This window comes from Etheostoma cragini, chromosome 17 (genome assembly GCF_013103735.1).
Source record: "Etheostoma cragini isolate CJK2018 chromosome 17, CSU_Ecrag_1.0, whole genome shotgun sequence".
In the NCBI taxonomy this organism is placed as follows: Eukaryota; Metazoa; Chordata; class Actinopteri; order Perciformes; family Percidae; genus Etheostoma; species Etheostoma cragini.
In genome coordinates this window covers 11,259,278-11,283,065 of record NC_048423.1, presented here as the reverse complement: position 1 = coordinate 11,283,065, position 23,788 = coordinate 11,259,278, and the positions used below count along the sequence as shown (strand labels likewise).

Genomic DNA, 23,788 nt, shown 5'->3' with positions numbered 1-23,788 from the left:
CAGATTAAGATTTTGAATGAAAACCTGATGATTAGTTTATGAACAATATACTGACTGTAATATATGAAACTACGCATCAGTGTAACTATAAGTGGTTGGTTTTAACATTGACTATCATGAGACCACTATAATTGTGTCATGAATAATTCCCTCGACCTCAAGTAAAGTGGAACACTGTGGAATTTTCATTAAGATGTCATAAATGTTACAAGGCTTGTCTGACAACAGGGAATACAGCACAGAGGTGATTAACTGAGTTTCGTTTTGTTTCGTTTCGTTTTTATTTCACACGTCATCACTGTACATTCAATCACAATTCCATGAGGCACAACAATCATATACAGGACGCATGAAATGGGAACCCCAAATAAGCTACTAAAAGCTTTTCAGAGGGGGCCCGAAAACAAACACACAGTTTCAGACATATAGCTTTAGGCTTTTTGTTGCTAATGTAACTGCTAACTACTGCTAACTGTAGTAAGTTGTCATTAGCTAGTTAGCTTGGTTAGATGTACAGCTTTCCTATTAGCTGACTCGGAACTGTGCCAGTAGCCAAACCCGGAAAGAAAACCACCTTTGGGTACTGTTTTCCGTGTTGTTAAACTGGCCCGGTCAAAGTATTTCAAATCTTTACTTCAGTACAGTACTAGGCAATTAGTTACTTTCCATCACTGTCAATAATTCCATTTGGACAGACAGCCACCTGTTGTCTGAATGGTCTTTTCCATCTAAGTCCCAGCCTGAGGCTCTTGTCCCTGTACACAACTGAAGAAAATATCGAGCCATTTCCTGAGAGGAGATCAAATAATGAAGATGTGTCTCTCAGATATATTGAGGCCTTTAAGGTGACTCACTGTGCCTGTGTTTTAATAGAATATCAGGGACTGTAGAGCAGAGATCTTTTACAGGGTCTCCGTGACCCTTAGGGGGGGTCCTCAGAGTTAGTACAGGGGGGCTGCCAAATTATTCAAAATATAATAATAATAAAGTTTCTTTTTTCAAAAATATATGTCAATATGATTCCAACATCTATAGCAAAGATAAATCGGCCCATTAGTAAACAAAAAAATTATTTACATATTGAAGATGAGCTTACTAAGCTAGCCACTATGGTAGCTCTCTATGGTGTGTCTGTTTAACATTAAAACATGATGTATAAATAATGACCATTTACTTTTATCCATCCGGCCTGATTTAATATGCAAATCAATTGTATACAATATATGCAGTAGGGGGTCCCTACTCGTTCTCAATGGGTCCCTGCCTGGCCTAAAAAATGTTGAAGAGCTCTACTGTGCATGCACAAACATACACCTGGATAAACAATGGGACTGGAAACCGCACAGACACAGACTCATATGGTATAATAGCTCTGCAGACAGTGAGAGATTAACACATCTCTCTTTACTGTAGCGTAACAGTGCAGAGGAACAACGGACTAACCCTTTCTCTGCCCTCTCTCTCTCATCTCGCTCTAATATCAGCTAGTGTTGAGTTGGCCTCATGAAATGAAAGGAGACTATCAACTAGCTTAATTTAAAGGAGATTCAACCAGAAAAGCAAAAAAAGCTTAATCTACATTATAGAGTCATTTAAGCAGTAAACCCATTACCTTTTCTTCTTCACAGTTCTACAGAAAGTCTAAAAATGAATTTTGGAGATACCATGTGTCATAGGGCTACCCATGATACATGGTATGTGTATGTGTAAAACTACAGTAGGTCTCTGCATAAAAAACATTTGACATTGTGAATTTCTGTCTGGACTGCACACTCACAGAAAAACTGTAAAATAACAGAAATGGTTCTGGCAGCTCATTACCCAGACTTTGTCCCATAATTAAACAGAGAAAATGTGTGTGTCGTCTTAGTTAAAATACAGATTATTTTTCTACCAGGCCTTTGTTCAATTCTCTCAGTTAGTACACGTCTAAAAACTGTGCACCTTGCATTCCAATACCCATACCATACTATTTAGTATACCAGAATGAATATAGTATGTCCCAACACATAGTATGTAAAATGCAATATGCCAAGAATATCAGGATGTCCTACTTCATCCGGTACATGCCAGCATGCTGTTCTGGCTATTCTGACCCACAATCCTTTGTGCAGCACATATGAGCAACAGATTCAAGAAGCAACGTTATAAAGAAGTAGAATTTTCCAATTGTATGCAGTCTGTATATATTTTGTAAGGGCAGCTGCCGTACATACTAAAAGTAAAAAGAAAAAGTATGCGGTTTGGAACTCAGACACGGCCTGCAAGGAGACAGAGGTCAGAGGTCAAGGACAGTAAAATGTCATAAACATAACTTAGATCATTAAGAGACAACATGAGCCAGTCTGATGCCACAGTGCACAACCTTGGGATGATACACCTGTTTATGTATTTTGGCAGGATTACTGTATGCCAGGAGGAATACACTCAAGACGGAGACCACACTTGTTACGTGAACACACATGAAACTGACTCCTCTCTGAGTTTGTGTGGTTTGCCTCTAAACATTTGTTAATGACTGACCAAAAGAAGGGATTTTTGTTTCACCTCCAACAAGATCACTCTGGTTATGTTGAAAGATAAGTGCAGAACTTTGATAACGTGTCAACATGAAGAGGATGAATGTGTGCCGGGGAAATGTAAAAAATACAACACAGATAATCCTATAACCCTCAACGTGTAATTTATTGATCTCTACCTTCTGTGATCTACATGAGGCTAGCACAGTGGAACAGAGACTTCCAGGAGCTTAAAACACAGTGTAGTATCTGGAGGTGAAAACATCTGACCTCTATGTAAAGTAGTTATCATGCACACGGAGGTCAGTCGGTCAGAAAAAATAAAAACCCTGATACACAAGGTCCTGTGAGGTGTTGAATCATTATGTAAATCTATAGCAAATGCAAATCTACTTCATATTAATCTAACTCGGTTTATCCTCTCTTTAAAGTGATTTAGAGTTCATTGAAGTTTGTAGAAAGTCCCCTTATTTTCCAAGCAAAGCTTTTGCCTGTAACATTTTGTAAGTCTTTTTATTTCTTTACATTTTTAAAAATGTTATGGTTTTCACTTGTGAAATATTTAGTTTGAACTATTTTATTGAAAGTTTTGTACTTCTGGGACACCCTTTTGTTCCAGATCATGTATTTTTTAGTAACTTTTCTGAGGGGATAACATAGGATAACTAGCAACAAGTTGGATAGTTGTAATAATATCAGTAATCAGTTTAAGTCATTTATTTAGACAAGAGGTTAGACAGAGAGGTTAAATCTTCTCAACATTAACAACCCTGCCTTTAAGTACTTATTTTCAAACCCTTCTATATGAATAATTTCCACAGAGAACCAAACCAATGAACAGTTGTTGAAAAGGAACTGGAACACAGGTTTTCTGATCTACCAGATGCAAGGATTCACGTATCAACTTAAGGTGTGTCTTCATCTGAGGTATTGACAAATGAAACGATGTTTCAACAAATTTTTTTTTACTTACTACTTCATAAACTAACCTACTAAATAGCTTGTGAATTGCCACACAGGCTTCAATTATTTATTTTTTTAAATATTTTATTTTGTATTATTAATCTGAATCTGTAAAATGACATGTAACTAAGTAGTCTAGTAAAAAAGTGAGCGCATCATTTAGGGATAGAATTATTAAACATAATCCAGAGGGAATGGAATAGTATTTTGACATACTCCAACATGATGGGTATTGCCTAATAGGTCAGTGAGAAAAGGTGGATACATGAAACATACAAAAGATACACTCTAGATAAAGTTTAAAGTTCAAATCCTCCTTAACGTTTATCCATAGAGCCGTTGGGCCCCTCAGAAAACGACGAGCAACGTGATAAAAGCCTGACGACCTTTGTGTTGCAGTGTGTGGCTGAATAAACTGAAAAGTTAAAAAAAACTAAACACACATTATACATTCATCATTTTAATACTATAATTCCACATTACACTATATAAAGAAAAAACACACAATGTGGCTGAATCGATCTCAAATCCGACATGACAACGTCTCCTCCTTTTGTCTGATTGGCTACATCAAAGGTTTTGTCATATATTGTCCCACTTTAATATAATTTAAAAAAAGGGGTCATTGTTTTGGGTTTTTTGAGTTGGTCGTGTTTAAACTTCCAAGAACAGGATCAGATAAATGCAGGTAACACCTGTTTGTCTTTCCTCAGGTCCAAGGACAGTTTGGCTGGGCAGCTCCGCGCTCTGAGCCCGTCTGGTTACCAAACAGTTTCATCGGCTCACAGGATGAGTCACATTCTGCCAATCATAGACATTTATTTTCCCGATTAATTGATAAACATTTGGTCTATAAACTGTCAGAAATGGAAATGTCAATCAGTGTTTTCCAAATCCCAAGTTGATGTCCTCAAATGTCGTGTTTTGTCCACAACGCAAAGATATTCAGTTTACTGTCATAGATAAGTGAAGAAACTAGAAAATATTCACATTTAAAAAGCTGGAATCAGGAATCCTTTTTTTAATAATAAATGACTTAAACCGATTAATCGATTATCAAAACAATGGACGATTAATTTAATAGTTAACGAAACTAAAACTAATATATTATTCTTTGCAGCTCTACATTTATTGCTTGGTTGAGAGATTGTGGAGTGTGTACAACTTGTAAAATTAGGAATTGTATATCTATAGAAAGCAGATAATTTGCACTATTATGACTATCTGTCACCAGCATTAGTTTACTGTATGTTTATAGACATTTCTCTTTATTACTATTGTTGTTTTTTAGCTGGCTTTAAGCATTAAGGTAATTTCTGTTTTCAATTTGTGGCTTCTTGTGTGTATTTATCTGAATTTTTGGCTTTTAAAGCGGTTAACAGAATTATTAGGAGTAATTTTGGCATTATAGAACTGTTTATACTGCCAATTTTTACACAAACCAAATTTTAGGAAGTTTCTGGCATCAAACTGATGCTGAAGAAGATCTCTCTTTTCAAAGGGATTTGGACAATAATAACTATTATTGCTATTGCACTCCCTGTCCCTCCTTTATTACTGCCCAATTTACTCTGATTGGCTTCAATTGCAAACAAGAATATCACGTGTCAACCAATGCCTGCAAGCAACAACACCACACAGGAGGTGGGTTGCAAATCTTCAGCTGTGATTGGCTGTTGGTACCCCCCACCCCCCATTAGAGCAGCACTTGTCCAAGAAGAGTCTGTTCTGTATATGTTTGTATGTTTGCAGATTGTGTATGTGTGTGTGTGTGTATGTGTGTGTGTGTGTGTGTGTGTGTGTGTGTGTGTGTGTGTGTATGTGTGATGAGAATATCAGTGACAAAACAGTCTTATCAGACCAAGACCTCGCTTGAACCTTACAGATGAGAGTCTTGTGCGTTATCAATGTGTGAAATGTTTACGGTAAATGGACTAGTCTTCTTTCTATGATGATTATCTGCTAAATTACAAGCATAAGCCTCACTTTGTCATATCCTATTGGGGGGGAAATCCATTGGCCATCCATTGCGTGCTATAGTAGATGATGTGAAATGGTTTACAACTACAAAAACAAGCATCCAGGCAGACTATATTTCACACACACACACACACACACACACACACACACACACACACACCAGCATATGGCCGAGCAGAGCAGCCAGAGGGAGTGCAGCAGCTGGGCTCGTGGAGGGTCATCCTATCCCATCTCTATTTCAGCCCATTTTGGACCCTCAGCACATTCCTCTGTAAAGCTGCCACCCATGAGTCAAATATTAACACAACACCAGTAGCATTGCATATTCATCACACAATCTTTTTGGCAGGAGCAAGACAATGTGCGCACTTCACAGCGCAGTTCACCCCCTTCACACACACTCCCATTACCTGAATCACCTTTATGACACTGTGCTGGGTTGGGACTGAGTATTTATCAATGGCTCTTCTATAAAAAAAACTATCTCCACTGGTGGTGGTTGTAAAAAAGGGTCAGACAATAGAGACAGGATGTTTTTTAGAAGATGGACCAAATTTATATGATAATGTACTGTAGATATAAAGATAATTTCTCATTTATCTCTTTTTCATTTATTTCTCAATTTCATATGAGTCAATTTATGTATTATCTAATCATGAATCCCTTTTCCATTAGAATGGTTAAATCCGCAAACTGTTTTGATAATCACTTCATAATTTTAGTCATTATTCAAATAAAAACGCAAAAAGATGTAGGGCCCTGCCTCTTTGAGGATTTTATGCTGAACTTTCGTCATGCATGATATTAAACTGAATATTTTTAGGCAAAACCAAGTAATTTGAAGACGTTATCTTGGGTCCTGGGAAATTCTAGTGGCTATCACGATTTTCTGACAATGTACAGACAAAATGATTATAATTGAGAAATTAGTTGTCAGTTTAATTATCAGTAATGAACAAAATTGTTAGTAGCAGCCCTGAATTCAGCTACTAAGCAGTATCTGCCCTATAATATCACTAACCTCCTGCAGGGGGCCGTCTTGCTCTGAGCCAGCTGGAATGTGATCTCAGGACCTCTGCGGCTACTTTGACACTGACCTGAAGAGATAACAAATAAAAAGCCAATTCTTACTAAAGACATTTGTATGCCCACAACTGACACGTATTCGTGTCAGCAGTTAAAATAAGAAATTCTGATGGTGTTCATTAATTTAACCAAAAAGATCAGGAGACTTTGGGTGTATTTGTATTGTTGTCGAATACTGAATTACATTTGCTATTTACTATATTTATGGATGTTAAAATAATCAAGGCTACATAACTGATTAAATCCCTATTTAAGAAGGCAATCATATTGCTATTTGATGTGAGCTCCACTCTGCACCATGCTGTACCTGGTACTGAGGATTGAGCTCAACATGAGCCTTGTTTCACAGCAGTCTTTGAGAAATTCCTATCATGTTACGTTCCCATAAGCACTTTCATTGTGAGGGGCACTAATGGGAGTTTCTACGGCTTAAGTGGCTGGTTGCAAACAGATTCCTTCACACTAGCAGCGAGGCACATTCTGGTGAGTATCAATTTTTTACAGTTCCGTTTGACATATTGTACTCTAACAAATGTTTAGTTAAATGTTAAGCCTTTAAGACTTTCATCTTTTTGGTATGTTGCTTTTGTTAATAGGGGGTTAGCGAAGCATTTTAACAAAGCAAATTAACAAAGCATTCATAAATGCACTTGTTTATCTGTGTAAAGATATAAATAGCCATGGTAAAATGATCTGACTGATGGTAAAACATCTTAATCTTAAAAGTTCCTGAAGCAGAGTCTTTTCCATGTTTTCTCTGTAGAGGGCCTGCAGAGTGTGTTTAGGGTCATGTGGAGTGTGACGTGGTCCTGAAGGCATTGAGCCCGTTTGTTGCAAAGCTCATAAGCTCCGTCACAGACTGGTTCCTGTCCAAACCAGCATGGGCAAACCTAGAAGTACTGAAGGACACAGAACTGAAAACTAGTGGAGGCGGTGAGTCCAAAAAGAGCAACAAGGAGAATCGGTTAACTTGCAGACATGCTGTACTTTTGCACTGAAAAGGTTACAGATTTTTAGTATGACAAACTTTTGAGCCCCACTGTAATGCTACCCAACCCTAATCATTCATAAGGCACGCAATAGTTAATGGACTTATTCACTTATCCCTTGTGAAGAAGAGTCAATAATTTACTACTATGCGTCAATGGGTAATTATGCATCTGAGCGTAGAAATATGACGTGAGGAGTTCACCAAGGCTCCATTCTGGAGAAAAAACTGAGGTGGTTGTTTTTGGAGCAAAAGAGGAACAATTAAAAGTCAGCTTCAAACAACAGTTAAAAACAGACAAAGCCAGAAAGCTTTGTGTCGTCATGGACTCTGACCTGAATTTGAGCATATTATCACCTTAAGAATATATCAAGGGTTAAAGAACTTATGTCTCAGGAGGATATAGAAAAACTTGTCCATGCTTTCATCTTCAGTAGACTTGACTACTGTAACGGGGTCTTTACAGGTCTCCCTAAAAAAAATCAATCAGACAGCTGCAGCTGATTCAGAACTCTGCTGTTCAAGTCCTCACTAAGACCAAGAGAGTGGATCACATCACTCCAGTTCTGAAGTCCTTACACTGGCTTCCTGGGCCTCAAAGAATTGGTTTTAAAGTAATTTGAAAGTTTATAAGTCATTAAATTGTTTAGGGCCATTTCTGATCTGCTGATACACCAGACCTCTCAGGTCATCTGGGACACAATTCTGCTTTCTGTCCCCAGAGACCAAACTAAACAGGGAAGAAGCGTTCAGTTTCCTCATATCTGGAACAAACTCCCAGAAAACTGCAGATCCTCGGCAACTCTCAGTTCTTTTAAACCGAGGCTAATGACCTTTCTTTTTGATGTTGCCTTTCTTTAAATGGTTGCTAATTTCTTTAATGTTTAATTTCTTATACTGCACTGTGACTTTTATTCTTGTGTTTTTATTTTTAACTGTTTTTTTTCAACTGTTATTTTGTAAAGCACTTGGAATTGTCCTGTTGCTGAAATGTCCTATACAATTAAAGCTGCCTTGCCTTGCCTTTGGATTCATTAATGCTCTTTTGTCTCTTTCAGTCCATGAGCGACACAGGGCCAAAACTCTGTGGGAGAAGACTGGAGCTGTGGTTATGGTTGTACGGCGACGTGGATGATTATTGTGCAGAGAGGTAAGAAATCACTGAACGTGTATCAGTAATAAGTCTCTGTAGTCATCTAACTGGTTAACTTTCATCTATGCGATTTAATTCTCTCTGTCCTTCCCTCGCTAGGAGGCTGCTGAGCTGTCCTCTCTAAAGTCCCAGCTGCAGGAACTTGAAGTCCCTCTGTTTGCCGTGGTCAAAGAGAACCTTGGCAAGGAGCTGGACTCCTTCAAGAAGTACTTCTCTGGAAAGGTCTATGTGGATCAGAAGGTCTGTAATTACACATGGCTTTAAGATATTAAGTGAAACATGGAGGGTTACATACCGGTAATTTAAGACAATAAGCTAATTTTACATTATTCTCAGAGAAATTTCTATGGCCCTCAAAAGAGGTGGATGTGTCTCTCCATATGTCTGCGTGTTGGTGTGTGGAGGAACATTTGGCGGGCCTTCAGGAAGGGCTTTGGAGGAAACATAAGAGGGGAAGGACTTGTCCTGGGTGGAGTCTTTGTCATCGGGCCTGGAGATCAGGTAGGCAGTAACTTTTACAATATTTTCTGACAAGTGCATCTGGATGTTTTAATGGATTTTGATCCCCCCACCCCCCCCAGGGTATTCTACTGGAGCACCGCGAGAAGGAGTTTGGGGATAAAGTTAATATGCTGGCAGTACTCAGAACAGCCTGTAAAATGTGAGATGACATTGCAAGATAGATCTCAAATATGTGAATGAATGGACTGTTTGTCATTGATGTAATAATGGTTGCAGCATGTTGCCATTTGCTGTCTGCATTATTTAAGCTAAACCAAGAATGTTCTTTACACCATGATGTGCTCTACTCATATTTTATTTGGAAATGTAATGCTTTTCTGGCTGCATTCACCTATTGCTGATATGTTATGCTGGTGTTATGCGGGTAAATGTGTAACTTTAAGTGTTTATTGGCCCTCAGTCAGCAGTTCTGGTCTTGGTTGAGTGATGGTCTTCTGTGTGCTTTAATGAAGATTTGTTTCTAAACTCTGCTGAGGGAAAAGATCTGATGCCAGCACACACCTCCAACACTTTTAGCAAGACAGTCTTGGCCCTGACATGAGGGAGATTGACCCGTTGGAGTGATTAACGCATTTTGTGTTCTGCCATGTAATAAACCACTAAACCAATAATGCTGGATAAATATTAGCTGCATATGTACCTGTCCGCGTGCCTTCTTTTCCCATGCCTGGCTCCATCACATTCACGTCAAAGTTCAAATCTTCGTAGCCAGCTATTTTGCTCGATTAGTTTCCCTGCTCATTAGAACGGTTAGTACGCATGCGCCAAGATCTGTTTACAAAACGCTCGTTAGGGCAGAGACGCTGCTTCGCTTCATTGATTCTGGTGAGTGCGCCTTTATTACGAAACTAGTCCATTAACTTTAAATGGCAGTAACAGCTTCTGAACAGGTGCAGCCGCTTCAGGAACACCTGCTTTATATCTCCAGGCCCAGACTCTGTATAAACCAAAGGCTAACCGAGCTAACTGCTAATTTATTGATTGTGTGCCACGACACTCTTTGTGCCAACTTCGTAGGACACTGAACATATTGATTATATAACCACCACCACCATATTTATTTAAAAAAGATCAAAACCAACATTCATTCGGTTAAAATCGTAATTGTAGTCTGCAGAGCCATCAGGTAGGCTAATGTCATGATCGATTAAAGTCACACATTAGTAGCATTAAGGTCATTGTACATTATGTGTCTTCCTCCGGGCTGAAAAGGAAGGTGACCCCTAGGCTCACTGGTTGAATGGCTATTTAAGTGACCTCATCTTTAAATGTAAGTTAGTTGAGGAAGAAGTAGTCAGATCCTTTACCTAAAGTAAAAGTGTCAAGTTACAAGTAAAATCCTTCGATTCAAAGTGTCCGTGAAATTATTTTTAGGAATTTTATAATACAAAATATTAAGCCGAAACAAACAGGAAATACTATACCAACTACACACAGCTGCTAGACTAATGTCTAGCAGCTAAATCTGCAGTCGGAATAAAGCCCAAAAAGCTGCAAGAATTTGAAGAAGATTGCCCGCAGCTGCCTTAAAACTTAATTTTAGGCGTCGTCCTTGTTAATCTTTCACCATATGCATAATGCATAATGCAAGTAGTCGGAGAGAAAACTAGACTTCTGCACCTCCTCTTGGCTCTGTTTCCAGATTTTAGATAAGGCAATTTTTATTTTTTTTTATTTTTTTTAATGTATTATCTGCTAGCTTTTCCAACGTTTTAGATACAGATATGGCAATAACGGTCCGAAATGGTATTAAAAAGAGATGCAAAACAACCACAAAGGGACACAAACCGAAGGAACTAAGTCCCATAAGCAAGCACAAAAAGGGGTTTTCACAAAGAAGTAAATATATAGAGAATATATAGAAAATAAAAGATTTTTTTTATATTAGAATAGGCTATATGCATTTTTCATAGGAGATATGATATTATTAGATTTTTATAACGGATGCATTAACATGTATGCAACATTTTTAGTTTGAACTATTTTATATTCTGTTGGGCAGTTAAATATATGGCAAATCATCCCACGAGTTGATCATGCATGAAAAAATGGTAAATATTAACTATAGCTGTCAAAGACAAGGAACATCTAAACCGCATGTGAATGTTGTCTAATTTCGACACGTTTTTGGTTGGTTAGTTTAATCGCCAATAACAAATCCTATTTTAGAAGCTGATCACATGTTTTGTCTGAAAATCATTACAGTATTTTAAAACTACAACTATTAAATAAAAATGTTTGCCTGAAATGTAACGTAGAAGAAGTATAACGTAGAATCAAATGAAAATACTAAAGTGACTCAAAATTGTACTTTAGTACAGCATTTACAAAAATACTATTTACAAGCTACTGTTTGACCCTTCCCCCAGTCATCTCATTATTGTACTATATATGGTGATTATGTTCAAAGTGTTAGGCAACACGACATCATGTTTGGCAGTGCCAATGTGACAACCCCTCTCACTGCTTGCTCTGCAGACGCATTCAAGGAATCTAGACTCGTCCTTGAGTTGCAGGCGTGGGCGTCTCTCTAGCTATTGGCTCTTGCTGTTATTATTTTTTTTCAGCCCTTTGTCCTCCCTGTTGTTACTTGTCTGAACACAAGTGCATTTGGGTGATTTACGATTCGACACGGGATGAGTTCAATATTTCTTCACAATTTGGAAATGGAGACAAGTATATGACTTTTTTCTTTTCTAATTGGTTATAAAAAAAGATAGATTTGATTGTTCTTAAACTTTAAGTCAGTTTTTTTCCTGTGTAATATCTGACTGGTCATATTTAATTCTGAGTGCATGAATTTCTCTGTGTACTAATTATAAAGTCAATTATATGTTTGTGTTATCACTGTAATTTATGTGTTGACTTGTTGACCACACACGAGAGCTTCCGTGCAAGAATAGGAAGTTTGTTTGCAAATGGAGAACTGTAATACCCCAGTAAGATCATCAAGACGAGATAAGGGCCTTTCCTATTTGCTTATAAGATTCTTTCATTTTGATATTGCAAACTCTGGGTGGGCAATGATTTAATTTTTTCATTAATTTAGCTTAAACTTGGCTAACGTTTTTATCTGGGTAGTGTAATAGTAAAGAAAAACGCCAAGGTATTTTTCTCTCTTAAATCTGTAAAAACAAAGGCAGCCTCCTTGAAAGTAGTGCTTGCTGCGGAGGTGGATCGTATTGTCTTTTGAAACGGTCCATGGCCTGGAACAAGTGGTTTAACGCTCATAGAAACAACTTGTGTTTCTTTCTTTCAGTAAAATCTTGTTTGTAGTCAGAGGGTCAGACTTTTGTCCAAGGTCCCAATGCTGGCTCTGTCCAGGTGTTCGGGAGCTCTGAGGTGGAGACTGCCCCTGCGCTGCTCTGCCCTCTCTCTGGGGAGCACTACCATGAGCAGCCAGCCCTCCACCGCGGCCGGGCCCCAGTTTCTAAGAACCCAGACTGCTCTGTTGCACCAAAGTAAAGCCAAAGCCAGCCCTCACCCAAACAAGCCCGCTACAGGCAAGGACATATTTGACTGCCTACACAGCTGTTCCCTACCATAACCCAAACTTCCAGCCGGTTCTAGAAACCGAGTTTCAGCTGTGACTTGTTCAAAGTGTCTCCTTGCTTTCCACCCACTTTATGTTGGAGTGACCCAAATCCTTCAGACCCACTGAAGAGTCATTGTACACAAAATAAATAAGAATTTCTGACATTTTACAGATGGAAGATTAACCCAGAAAATAATCTGAAGATTAGTTGATGATAAAAATAACTGTTTGTTTAAATATAGCATCTAAAAATGGTTTATCCTGTCATGTTGACCAGCATTCCATTTCCTTTGTAAGTATATAAGGTATTTAATCTCATGGATGAGTTTTAGATTAAAGTGAGAACAGGCATAAAAAGCACCACACGCTGACATGACACTACACTCAAACACAAGCCTAAATCTGCAAGCTGGGTCTTGTTGGTCTCTCTTAAAGTGAAAGAGTACTTGCAAGTATCAACTAGTCTGCACATCTAGCAGCTCAGTTACAATAGGCAACGTTAAGAAAACTGTATGTTTAAATTATGTAATGTCAGAATTGTGACACATTTTTCTCCTTGTGTTGTTGCCTGTTTGTGCTGCAGTGTTGTCCTCTGAGTCGGGACTGGAGGGGCGGCTGTTTGGCATGGGAATGTGGTCGTTGGGTCTGGGTGCTGTTGGAGCTGCGCTTGCTGGGATCTTCCTGGCCAACACTGATCTGTGTCTGCCTAAAGCTGTACAGGCGTCGATGGAGTACCTTGAAGATGCTGACCTGCGCTCCACCATAGATGGTAGGCTTTCTGATTGGCTATCTAATATGTCACCCACCACTAATAAACCTGTTTGTCTCAACACTAGCTGGTGTTAAAGTGGTTGGGAGGAGAATTAACCATAGAAATAATGGAATTAACGGTTGCATTTGTATGCAACATATGTGCACTGAATGAGGTCTTGTGGACTTCAAGGCAGAGCTGCTTTCTCAGATGTCCTGGTGGTACAGATTACACTGTACCATCACTGTAATGGTCTTCGTCTGAAGCTGGAGGTCGAGTTACTGTGTTACTCTTAATAAATATTGATGGTCCATGTGACCATAAACATTTAGCTTTTTTTCCATTTGAAGGCTGCAAATTTTATTACCCACACAATGGCTTTACTGGATTTCCTTGTAGCAGTAAAATCCATGACATTTTTGGGCTTTCTTTTTATCAGAGACATGTCAGATTGGAGTCTTGTTTTAGAAACCGTTTTTCTTGTTTTGTCTGCAGATGACATCATCATTAAAGCAAAGAGCCTGTGGGAGAAGAATGGGGCTGTAGTCATGGCCGTACGACGACCTGGATGATTTTTGTGCAGAGAGGTGATGCATGATGTTTCTGAACGACAGAGGACTGGGGCTGTTACACATGACTGCAATGCATATAGGGTAAATGAGTCATATCACCCCCATGTTGTGATCTCCCTCTCTCTCTCTTTCTCTCTCTCTCTCTCTCTCTCTGTCGGTCTGTAGGAGGCCTCTGAGCTGTCCTCTCTGAAGACCCAGCTGGAAGAGCTTGGGGTCCCTCTGGTCGCTGTGGTGAAGGAGAACATCGGCACAGAAATCCAGGACTTCAGACCGTACTTTGCTGGTGACATCTACATAGATGAAAAGGTCAGCTGTGGTAGATAACATCAGATCTTCCATAGCCGCTGTCAGAAGTGTTCACCCTCCAACCAGTCCATCTAAACTACATTGTGCTTAAGGCTATGCTTACACGGAAACGATCTGAAGAGATAACGCAGAAGGGGCACTGTGTTATCAGTTTTAATTTTGTGTTCAGACAAGCCCTTTGGGGGGATATCTGCCTGCAAATGGTGACGCAAAAGTGCGTGAAATTCGATGTAGTATGCACTCTAGGAGAGGAGGGTGAAGCAGACCCTCCTCTGCCTGCTGCCTCTTGCTCTCTATCTCTTTCTCTTCATTCGTAACGTTGTAGCCTACTCTGGTTCAAATGAATAGCCAATATATGGTCTTTGAACTATAACAACCTTATCCACATTGTCTAAATCATTTACATATTAAGCCATTACAAATAAAAATTGTTTAGAAAACAGGAGCTTTCTGTAGCCTACTCTGTAACAACAGACTACCTGAACACCTTTTTCTCATCTCTCTCCACACCGCTGTCTTCAGACTTTAAGATTTCCACTCTGTAGGGTGGTTTCACTTTTTTGCGTTAATAAGCCCAAAAAAAAGTCGGCTTCTAAACAAAAGGCACATCTGATAAACTGTTTTCTCACATAAACAGGGCCTAAAACTAAATTGTGTGATTCTAGAAACACTTCTACGGCCTGCTGCAGAGGAGAATGGGGGGCCTGGGGTTTATTCGCCTTGGAGTGTGGCAGAACTTCATCCGGGCCTGGCGGTCCGGTTACCAGGGCAACATGAACGGCGAGGGTTTTATCCTGGGGGGAGTGTTTGTCATCGGAGCAGGAGACCAGGTAAGCGTAGCAAACATCTTGACTGCACCAAAGAAGTTCAATAGAGCTTCATTAAACTGTATTTTCACTGCTTGTTGTGTTTGTAGGGGATTCTCCTGGAACACCACGAGAAGGAGTTTGGAAATAAAGTGGAGACCGCAGATGTTTTAGAGGCTGTTGAGAAAATTGTGCCAGTGAAGTAATTTTTTTTTTTTTTCTAAAACAAAGGGCATTGGACAAAGGTAGACTGTATTTATCAAAACATAACTGCATTTTTAACTTGACAGGTGGAGATGTAATCAAAATAAATAAAGTGTTTTTTTTTTTTTTTATAAAAGTGGAGCTCTTCTTGGGCCTGTGTGAAAATGTTTAAACCGGTTTGATATTAAGCCAAACACTGGACCAGACCAGTATACTAATATGTCACACGTGATTTAGCAGCCAGTCCTGAGTGGGACATAATGAGACTTTGAGAGCCTCTAAGACATTACTTTTTTTCTTGTCAGTTTGCTTCGTCTTTTTCAGCTCACCCCTTTCATCGGTTTCAAATCCAAAATGTTTCTATATGGGCAGCCCACTTTTAGCATACATCCATGAGTTTGAGTTTACTCTGTTATGTCTCGTCACCCCAAAAAACGCTGTCTTATTTTAGCTGTTCTGCGCTTGAGCTTCACAAATACGTGGGGAAATGGAACGTTACATTGTGCTTCCACACTGCTTGATCAATATAAGAGCTAAGCTACTGAAAATCTATTTGACTCAGAAAACAGGATGCTACTGAGAAACCAACGTGAACTAGTTATTCTGCTAGTTATTATTGCATTTTACCTCAGCATTTTCATTCAGGTACAGCACATCAGCTATAACATTTAAAGTAACTTGAAATCTGCCTTTCAGAGAACCACATACAGTACATCAATCTAAAGACTGGATTACACATTTGATGAATTCTTCAATAAAGTGTCTGTCAAGCTACATTTGTGATAATTTTCCTATGTGTTACCTTCCTTTGCATCTCCTGGTCAGGCACCTGAATGGGCCTCCAACATGGCGGATGAGTGTAAGCTGTCTGGGTGTGCGATAATGACAACTTGACTCCAAACTCAACATTGAGAGGAGCAGGTTTGATGCTTAAACGCATACAGCTTCAGCCACTGTCGCCATGTTGAGGAGTGTTTGTGCTGCCTGAAGCATGTGTGTGTATTTGTTTATGACAGAGATTGTGTGTACATGTACAATAATAACTATAAATAAAGAAGACCTCATCACCATTTTTTCACTGTGCTCCTGTTTGTAATGTGTTTAAATTTTTTTCAAGATTTCCTCTGTATGTTAGGGCACTTTACAGGACCAATTTACAGATGTGTTGGTAATAGATTCGACCAACTCTTGTGGATGTCTTTTATATTTCTGGGCACAGTTTTTCACACAAATACACCACAGAAAAGTCAAGATTGTGATGGCTGATAGGTCTAGATTTGTTTTTAGTAACTAGACATCTGTGTTTGCTGTTCCAAATGAGTACGATAGTATGTAGGTCCGGTCAAACTCTACTTGAAGGTATCTAAATAAGAGTGACATGACACTTACTAAAAGAAGCGTTAGGTTATTAACGTTTCTGACTTGTTTATAGTGTTTTACATGTTCATGACCACTAATTTATTATATCTACCAAAACAGAATATCTACATACTATAGCTGAAAACAAAAGAAAAATCTAATTTTCTGTATAAAGCTGTCAATAAAAATTCATCAGTTATCACGTTTTAAACTCACCCTGGGAAATATTTTATTGTCAGACATCTAAACCAAGACATTAGTAGACTTAGATGGATAATACAGTCATGTTTGTCTTTCTAAGCAGGTTTGGTTACCTTGTGTGTGTGTTTGGCCAAACACATCTTAATGTTTTTTTAACCATTTGGATGACATTCTTAGTTTAATCTTAGTGTTATATAATTGACTTATACTTTCCTGGTTGTTAAACAAACAAGCCTAATCAGGTCAGAACATGTTTTCACTCTGAAGTTATTTTTCTAGTTGTTCCCCAAGAGTTGGAGGATGATGTTTTTATAATTTACAATGTTTAATAATGTAAAGTCAAATTAGGCAGACGAGATTGGACTTTAACGTAACATATTTTATTCTGTTGCTCTGAGTGATATACATTCATATCAAGGAAATATACTTCAACACCATACAATACAAAACAGATGGAGAAAACACTGCACCAATACTGCCAGGACTACATGCGTGTAAGTTGTATGTACATGACATAACCAAAGTGTTAATGGAGTGTAACAATAATGGATTGTCTTTACATTTGTGCTTTCAGTATGCAAAGATTTGACATTTCCTTAATGACATGCACAACCAAAGTTACAGCTTAATGAGTTTTCAACCAGTGCACCAAAATTCACTGCTGCAATGTGAAATCCCATTTATTAGATTTCATTATGATGCCAAAAGAAAATGTTTGATGCCAATAGTATGATCTTCAACCAAACTAAACTGTGTGTTTCATTTATTTATATCTCAATCTGTTACTAAAATGTGTGTTTGTGTGTTAAGGACCATTTATGTTAAAATAAAACAACAAAAGCATGTTTTTGCATGACAAAAGGTCCGTACATTAAAGCTAAAACACAACTTCACAAAAAAGCTACACCCTTCTTGTCCTCAATCCTGTACAATTCAAACCTGTCTCTTCTTTGGCTAGATCTATTGGTGTGACATATTACGCTGGTACAGTACAGTCACAAGCTGAGATACATGTTCACAAATGGATTTAAATGCTGACTAAAACCTTCCAGCTTTGTTCTCGACACTTTTGCGCTATAACTCCAAGACCAGAAAAACAAAGGAAAAAAGCAGAAGCTAAAGCTACTCGGTCATGAATGATGACTGAAAACTGACAGACAATGGATGGAATACTAATTTGTAGTAACCATAGTTCGTTTAACATCATCCAGCACCATAAACAAACACAGTCTTCAATATACTTTAAAACAATCCTATTAAATAGCAACGCATATCTAACTAGCTCCTACAGCAGCACAGCAAAGGTTATATAGTGCAGTTTCACCCTCAGCAGGCCATTACACAATAATTTTGTATAATGATGCAGCCATGTGTCTATATCAAATATTGGAATACGTTAATGATACACCAACTCCGACACACTGTCCTGCAGTACATGTCAGGTGATCCTTGCTCAGTGTTACAGGAGGAGGCAAGGCTCTCGAGCAGTGGCTATTATTTGGGGGTTAAGTGTTTCCATTAAATATGAAAGACAATGGAGCGTAAGAAAGCGGTTGAAAGACGAGTTTTGTTCAAAAACGAGATATCAGTCATTTAAAATTAATACTGACATCCACATATTCATACAGAAGTGAGGGGTCATATCAACGTGGTATTTCAGGATAGGGTTGTATGCGTCTATAAAATGATCTGAATATCACTTTGGAATTAAACCCTTCAATTTCAGGATTGCATAGAAACAATCATTGTGTATTTTTGTACATAAGTTGATTATTGTGCTGTTGCTACAGTCCCTTAACATCCACAATCAGTTTGCTTTTAATTAATGTAAAATTTCCAATTTCAGAAACAAATTCTAGAGGATACAGATGACCAACAAACACAAAACATCACACAAACATTAAATCATAGTTATCTGGGACTGTGTTCACTGTAGCCATTTAAATCCCACTAGAGGACCACTCCTCTAATCTGACAATGCGTTAGCCCTCATTTGTAGCCAACTCTTTTGTGCTCCTGCATATGTGGGGCGACCTTTAAGTTAAAATCTCAAAAATCCCTCATGCATATATTCTCCATATATACACATATTCATATACACATATATATATATATATATAGATATATACACACACACACATATACATATACATACATACATACATACATACATGTGTGTGTGTGTGTGTATATGGAGCATATACATGCATGAGGAATTTTAGAGATTTTAACTTCAAGGTCTGAGTCATGTGTTCGGCAGACACTGTGAATGAATTTGATCAGAGCTCAAAGTCAGCCAAACTGTCCACTTTAACGAAGCAACAATGACCAAAATAAAAAAAGACCGTGCATACAGTTACCCACTGCCCTGATATAAGCTTTTACTATATGGAATTTGTCCCAAAACATTAGCTACTTTCATTTGGTACAATGGGACATTAATGGCTTTAGGGAGATGATTTCAGATGGCCAGCTAGCTGTTGCACATAAACACCCTGCATCTCTGACTTAAATAAGACAGCGTTCACTTCTTTTAACCTGTTCATCTAATCGTTCAGTTCAAGTCTGGACATTAAAAAACAACTAAATCTGATTTGCTAAGTTTTCACATGACAATAGCAATCCATTGTTGTTTGCTACTGCAGAATAATTGGTAATTTAAAAAACACACTAATAGCAAAACTCAGATCAGATCATTTCGTTTTAGCAACAACAAAGGATATTCCTCTACCACACAACCACCAAACAAGCACCACCATCAACAACTATCTATTATTCATTCATTTTTCACTAAAGATAGAAGACTGCACTAGTTCTTAGAGTGCTCAACAATAAAAGGCCTTGAAAGGCTGCCACTGCCATGGCAATAATTCCTTTTGCATTACAATTTCTATACATTTTCTTCACCACATTGTACCTAGCACCTTATTACACGGTCTATGGATATGAAGGGATTTAAGTACACTTAAAGGAGAGTAAAGTAAGAAGCTGCACCGGTTAAGTACAACAAAAAGAGCAACTTATTCAACGAGGGTGGGACTAATCAGAGCTATTTAACACACTGGTTCTCCCAGTACAACTCAATGGTTCAAGTTCAAGGTGAAAATGAATGGGTGGATGTGAGGACTACTGCTGACTAGACAAGTATTGAAAAAGGGACTTCTAAACGGGGGTGCTGGGCACAAGAAAAAAAAGGTTTTGTGACATTCAGAAGAAATTGCAATACACAACTTACAGGCACAAGCCTTCATTTCAAACGAGCAAATAAATTTACTTAAGGGCTTCAAACTCGCGTGAACCCGAATGCAACATGACCTATTGGTGAGTGAAACACAAATCAGTACTTTCATGAACTGCCCCATTCTAGACTGCTCTGACTAAAGGAAGACAGAAAACACACTACACAATAGAAAAAAATCAGGAGTCAGTTTTTCTATTCTAAGAAGTGCCATCTATGTTCAGAGAGAACTGTCAGTGATCCTCCTTTTAAAAAAAAGATTTTGTTTGCCTTTCAGTTAATCAGCAACCAACGCCCTAACTCTCTGCTGTTAAAATGGAGCAGCTCCACGCAGTCAAATAAACAAATAAATGCAGCATTACACACAAAACAACAACATAAATACATTTTGTATTGCCATCCCACTTGTGCCCACAGGACAACAGACGTATGTGTAGTTGTCTGCATGTCTTGTGTGTGTGCATGGAGATGTGTTGGCTGGTCCTACAGGCCCTTGTTGAAGTAGACTGTGGAGGTGTTGGGATTGGTTTGTCGTATCCTCTCCTGCAGATCTGCTTCCAGCCCGCTCACACTCATAGAGCTACAAAGAGATGATAGAACAGGATTAAAACGCTACTACATGTTACATAACTTCTGTGTACAAGTATGACCTCCTTTTCCCCCAAGGAGTGCGATGTGGCGGCTGATACCTTTTCTGCGGGAAAAGGGCGCAGCACAGAGGAGTTGCAAACACCAGGCTGAAGACAAGAGATAGAAAGGGATGTTTACACAGTGTCGATTGATTTCAATCAACTGAGTGTAATATATAAAAATATAACCATAACTATAATGTGTGATTCACTTACCACAGACCGACGAGCCCCACCTGGATTGGAGCATTTAGAACTGGGAACCGCTACAAGGAGACAAAATCGGAGAACTGCAGTGAATCAGGCAGACAAGTTGGGCATATGACACGTTAGCTGTTCTATGGATGTGGAATGCGACAGGACTCTTTTCATTCTCACAAAACACCAGCAGACCCAGTAAATCCAGTGACTTAAAAAAATAAATAAATCAAAGAGGAGGACAGTCATGCATTTAGTCTGCTTACCTTCATGAAAGCTTTCTTCTCCAGAGCATTCATTATGACAGGGGGAATGGCTGTAAAAATAAAATATATTTAAAGTGTTCCGTTTTTGAAAGAAAATTTCACTCTTTAGTACGTGTCCAACAGAGCATGAAATTATTTTATCCCTCATGCCATGGTACGGTGCGACTAGCGGAACAGTAGATGCAATGTTGACATTACCCATAGCTGGCACTGCCATGCCGATCCTTGACACCACCACCTGTATGATGGCCTGCTTGGCAGCATTGGGCGACTCTCCTAATCTGTTTCCATTCTCATCCATCACAGGGATCCCGTACTTCAACTCCCTGGAAGAAACCAAAACACAAGTCACGTAGACCAGTGTCGGAAGCCGTCACCATTCCTAAAAGCTACCGAGTAAAACAAAGCCATTTGGCTTCTAGTTTAGAGATCTTACCTCTGTCTCATAAAGGGAATGTTGATACAGTTAGCAGCAGCAACAGCAGCAAAGGGGACAAACCGGCTCATGATTGGAGGGAGACGCTGCAAAAGACACAGAAACACACTCAGACAAATATAGAGAAACATATGTGCAGATCAGCGTCTGTATTTTAGCTACTTTGTTTTACTTTATCTGTTTATACTAGGGCTGCAAGTAACTATTATTTTCATTGTTGATTAATCTGTTTTAATAGATTAGTTGTTTGGTCTATAAAATGTCAAAAATTCTGTTTGCTATCATTGAGGCGTGAAGAAACTAGAAAATATTCCAATTGATTCCTATTTACGGAGGCTGAAATCAGAGAACTAATTGACAACTAATCTATGAATCTTTGCAGCTCTAGCTTATTCACTTGAACCACAGGCATTACCGTAGCTAGAGATTTGAGTCCCAGGGCAGTAACTACAGCTCCAGTAGTAGCACTGACGTAGGCTGCACCAAGCTGACTGCGGACAGACAACATCACACATTAATTACCCCCTTCCTCTTCAACATTTCGGCTGAAGTTTGTGGCTGAGAATCTATTATGGGTACTCTGAAGTGGAACATTTCAAAGTAGAGTTGCCTCAGTAATTGTGCAAATGCATGCATTTTGAATGTGCAAAGGTAAAGAACTTCCTCACAACAAATAATGCAGAGGAAGACACTATAACATTAATAATATGACATGCTTAACAAATAATCCATTTGCATGTTCTGAGGGCAACCCTGTCTATTCTTCATACATGCATGCATGCCTGCAGCACCTGAAAGATGCATTTTCTGGCACAATGAAAAGAGAAAGCAAATGCACATTGAATCCACTGGGGGCATATAACCTATGTCAGCATGGGTGCATGGTGACAGGGGGCTGGACATGCTTAACAGTGGAACGTAATACCGCTGCGAGGGAAGGGGAGAGGACAGCAGCTCCTATAGCCTCCTTACAGACATTATGTTAGAAGGAGGACAGGAAGTATCTAGAGTGGAAGTGAGAAGTCCTCCCTACTTCACGGTCATGGGGGCATCCCCACTGCGGTTGGTGTAGTTGACGACAGCGTTGAAGGACTGATTAACCCACTGCCAGAACACCACTGCTGGAGTAGTCCTGTAAACACAAGGGAGAAACAGAATGTACAGTACAAACCAACGTTTTTGGCACTGCAGCGAAAGAGTTTTTGTCATAGTGGAGCATGAAGCAAAAAGACCCTACTTTTAAAGGATTAGACATGTGTGCTAATCTCCAGTCCCTACAGTAGAAAGAGTCTGAGCTATTTATCATATTAAGCACACAGCATGTATCCACAATCATTTATTTCACACTCCACCTACCAATTAATTATGTGTCCAGTCGATCCAGCAGTTTAGTTTTGATAAAGATGATATGCATAAGATAAATATCAAGACATTTGTTAGTGAAGCAGTGTAACGGACCTTCATCAGGCAATCTAGCTATTAAATTGTCAGCTATTGAATTTATCTTTGCAAGTTAGACTGTTTGGGAGTGTCTTTGCAACTTTTAACTTTTTCGTCCCTCTCCGTTTTACTTGTCTCATAGATAACTTATTTTTCAGTTCTGGAGCATTGTGAACCACAAATAACACATGTAGCCAGAGAGTTGCTGCTGTGAAATGTTGATTAGACAAGTCAAGCCACAAGTTTATTTTAGCACAAAACCACAGGTTTATCTACTGGATTAATACTTCTGTCACTAAATAGTGTTTTTCTGTAAAACCTTCTGTCTATATCAGTACATTTGAACCTATCAGTATTGTGCTTGTCCTTTCCTTTGATAATGAACTGATGTCAGGCCTCATCTTTACATGTTGTGCCTAATTTGGTTTATATTTAAAGCCACTAGGTGTAAAATTTGAAATTTTCAGACTTTGGCACCCTCCAGTGGTGCCATACGACAATGACGCTGTGATATCCCACTGATCACTAGTCAAATCCCCAGACAAAAGTCCCAAAGTAATAACAATCTAAGGATGTAAAATATGGAGGTCCAAAGTGTCAAATAAGAAATAAATGAATAAGACATCATAAAATAAA

General features: G+C 38.8%; 3 protein-coding genes and 2 long non-coding RNA genes across 9 annotated transcripts in view; 3 read left to right on the top strand and 2 right to left on the bottom strand.

Moving 5' to 3' along the window:
- Positions 1-3,929: 3,929 nt before the first annotated feature.
- LOC117960907 lies at positions 3,930-9,968 on the bottom strand. The gene is made up of 3 exons (XR_004660260.1): positions 9,852-9,968; positions 6,484-6,559; positions 3,930-4,283 (listed from the first exon to the last, which is right to left on the bottom strand). It is a non-coding gene; the product is annotated as an uncharacterized LOC117960907 (long non-coding RNA).
- On the top strand, positions 6,845-9,818 carry LOC117960906 (peroxiredoxin-like 2A). The gene is made up of 6 exons (XM_034899198.1): positions 6,845-7,031; positions 7,312-7,481; positions 8,595-8,686; positions 8,789-8,929; positions 9,026-9,190; positions 9,271-9,818. The coding sequence occupies exons 3-6, from the start codon at positions 8,648-8,650 to the stop codon at positions 9,352-9,354; spliced, it is 429 nt and encodes a 142-aa protein (XP_034755089.1). The 5' UTR covers positions 6,845-7,031; positions 7,312-7,481; positions 8,595-8,647; the 3' UTR covers positions 9,355-9,818.
- LOC117960905 (peroxiredoxin-like 2A) lies at positions 9,951-15,411 on the top strand. 4 transcript variants are annotated; one of them, XM_034899194.1, is made up of 7 exons: positions 9,959-10,036; positions 12,471-12,714; positions 13,330-13,515; positions 13,993-14,084; positions 14,235-14,375; positions 15,041-15,205; positions 15,292-15,411. In XM_034899194.1, exons 2-7 carry the CDS (start codon positions 12,519-12,521, stop codon positions 15,385-15,387), a joined length of 876 nt encoding a protein of 291 aa, XP_034755085.1. In that variant the 5' UTR covers positions 9,959-10,036; positions 12,471-12,518; the 3' UTR covers positions 15,388-15,411. The 4 variants fall into 4 exon arrangements, with proteins under 4 accessions (XP_034755088.1, XP_034755085.1, XP_034755087.1 ...); XM_034899195.1 differs by lacking the exon at positions 9,959-10,036 and adding an exon at positions 11,873-11,887; XM_034899197.1 differs by lacking the exon at positions 12,471-12,714 and having other exon boundaries at positions 9,951-10,036.
- A 1,429-nt stretch (positions 15,412-16,840) lies between these two features.
- Positions 16,841-23,788, top strand: part of LOC117960908 — an 11,343-nt gene continuing 4,395 nt past the window's right edge. The window contains exon 1 of the long non-coding RNA XR_004660261.1: positions 16,841-17,658. This is a non-coding gene — a long non-coding RNA (uncharacterized LOC117960908). The remainder of the gene's footprint in view (positions 17,659-23,788) is intronic.
- Positions 20,215-23,788, bottom strand: part of sfxn3 (sideroflexin 3) — a 6,565-nt gene continuing 2,991 nt past the window's right edge. For both annotated transcript variants that reach the window (XM_034899192.1, XM_034899193.1), the window contains exons 4-11: positions 22,746-22,844; positions 22,128-22,203; positions 21,713-21,798; positions 21,475-21,602; positions 21,277-21,326; positions 21,029-21,078; positions 20,873-20,920; positions 20,215-20,763 (exon numbers count right to left, since the gene is read on the bottom strand). In XM_034899192.1, the coding sequence (XP_034755083.1) occupies positions 20,667-20,763; positions 20,873-20,920; positions 21,029-21,078; positions 21,277-21,326; positions 21,475-21,602; positions 21,713-21,798; positions 22,128-22,203; positions 22,746-22,844 (634 nt within the window). In that variant the 3' untranslated portion in view covers positions 20,215-20,666. The remainder of the gene's footprint in view (positions 20,764-20,872; positions 20,921-21,028; positions 21,079-21,276; positions 21,327-21,474; positions 21,603-21,712; positions 21,799-22,127; positions 22,204-22,745; positions 22,845-23,788) is intronic.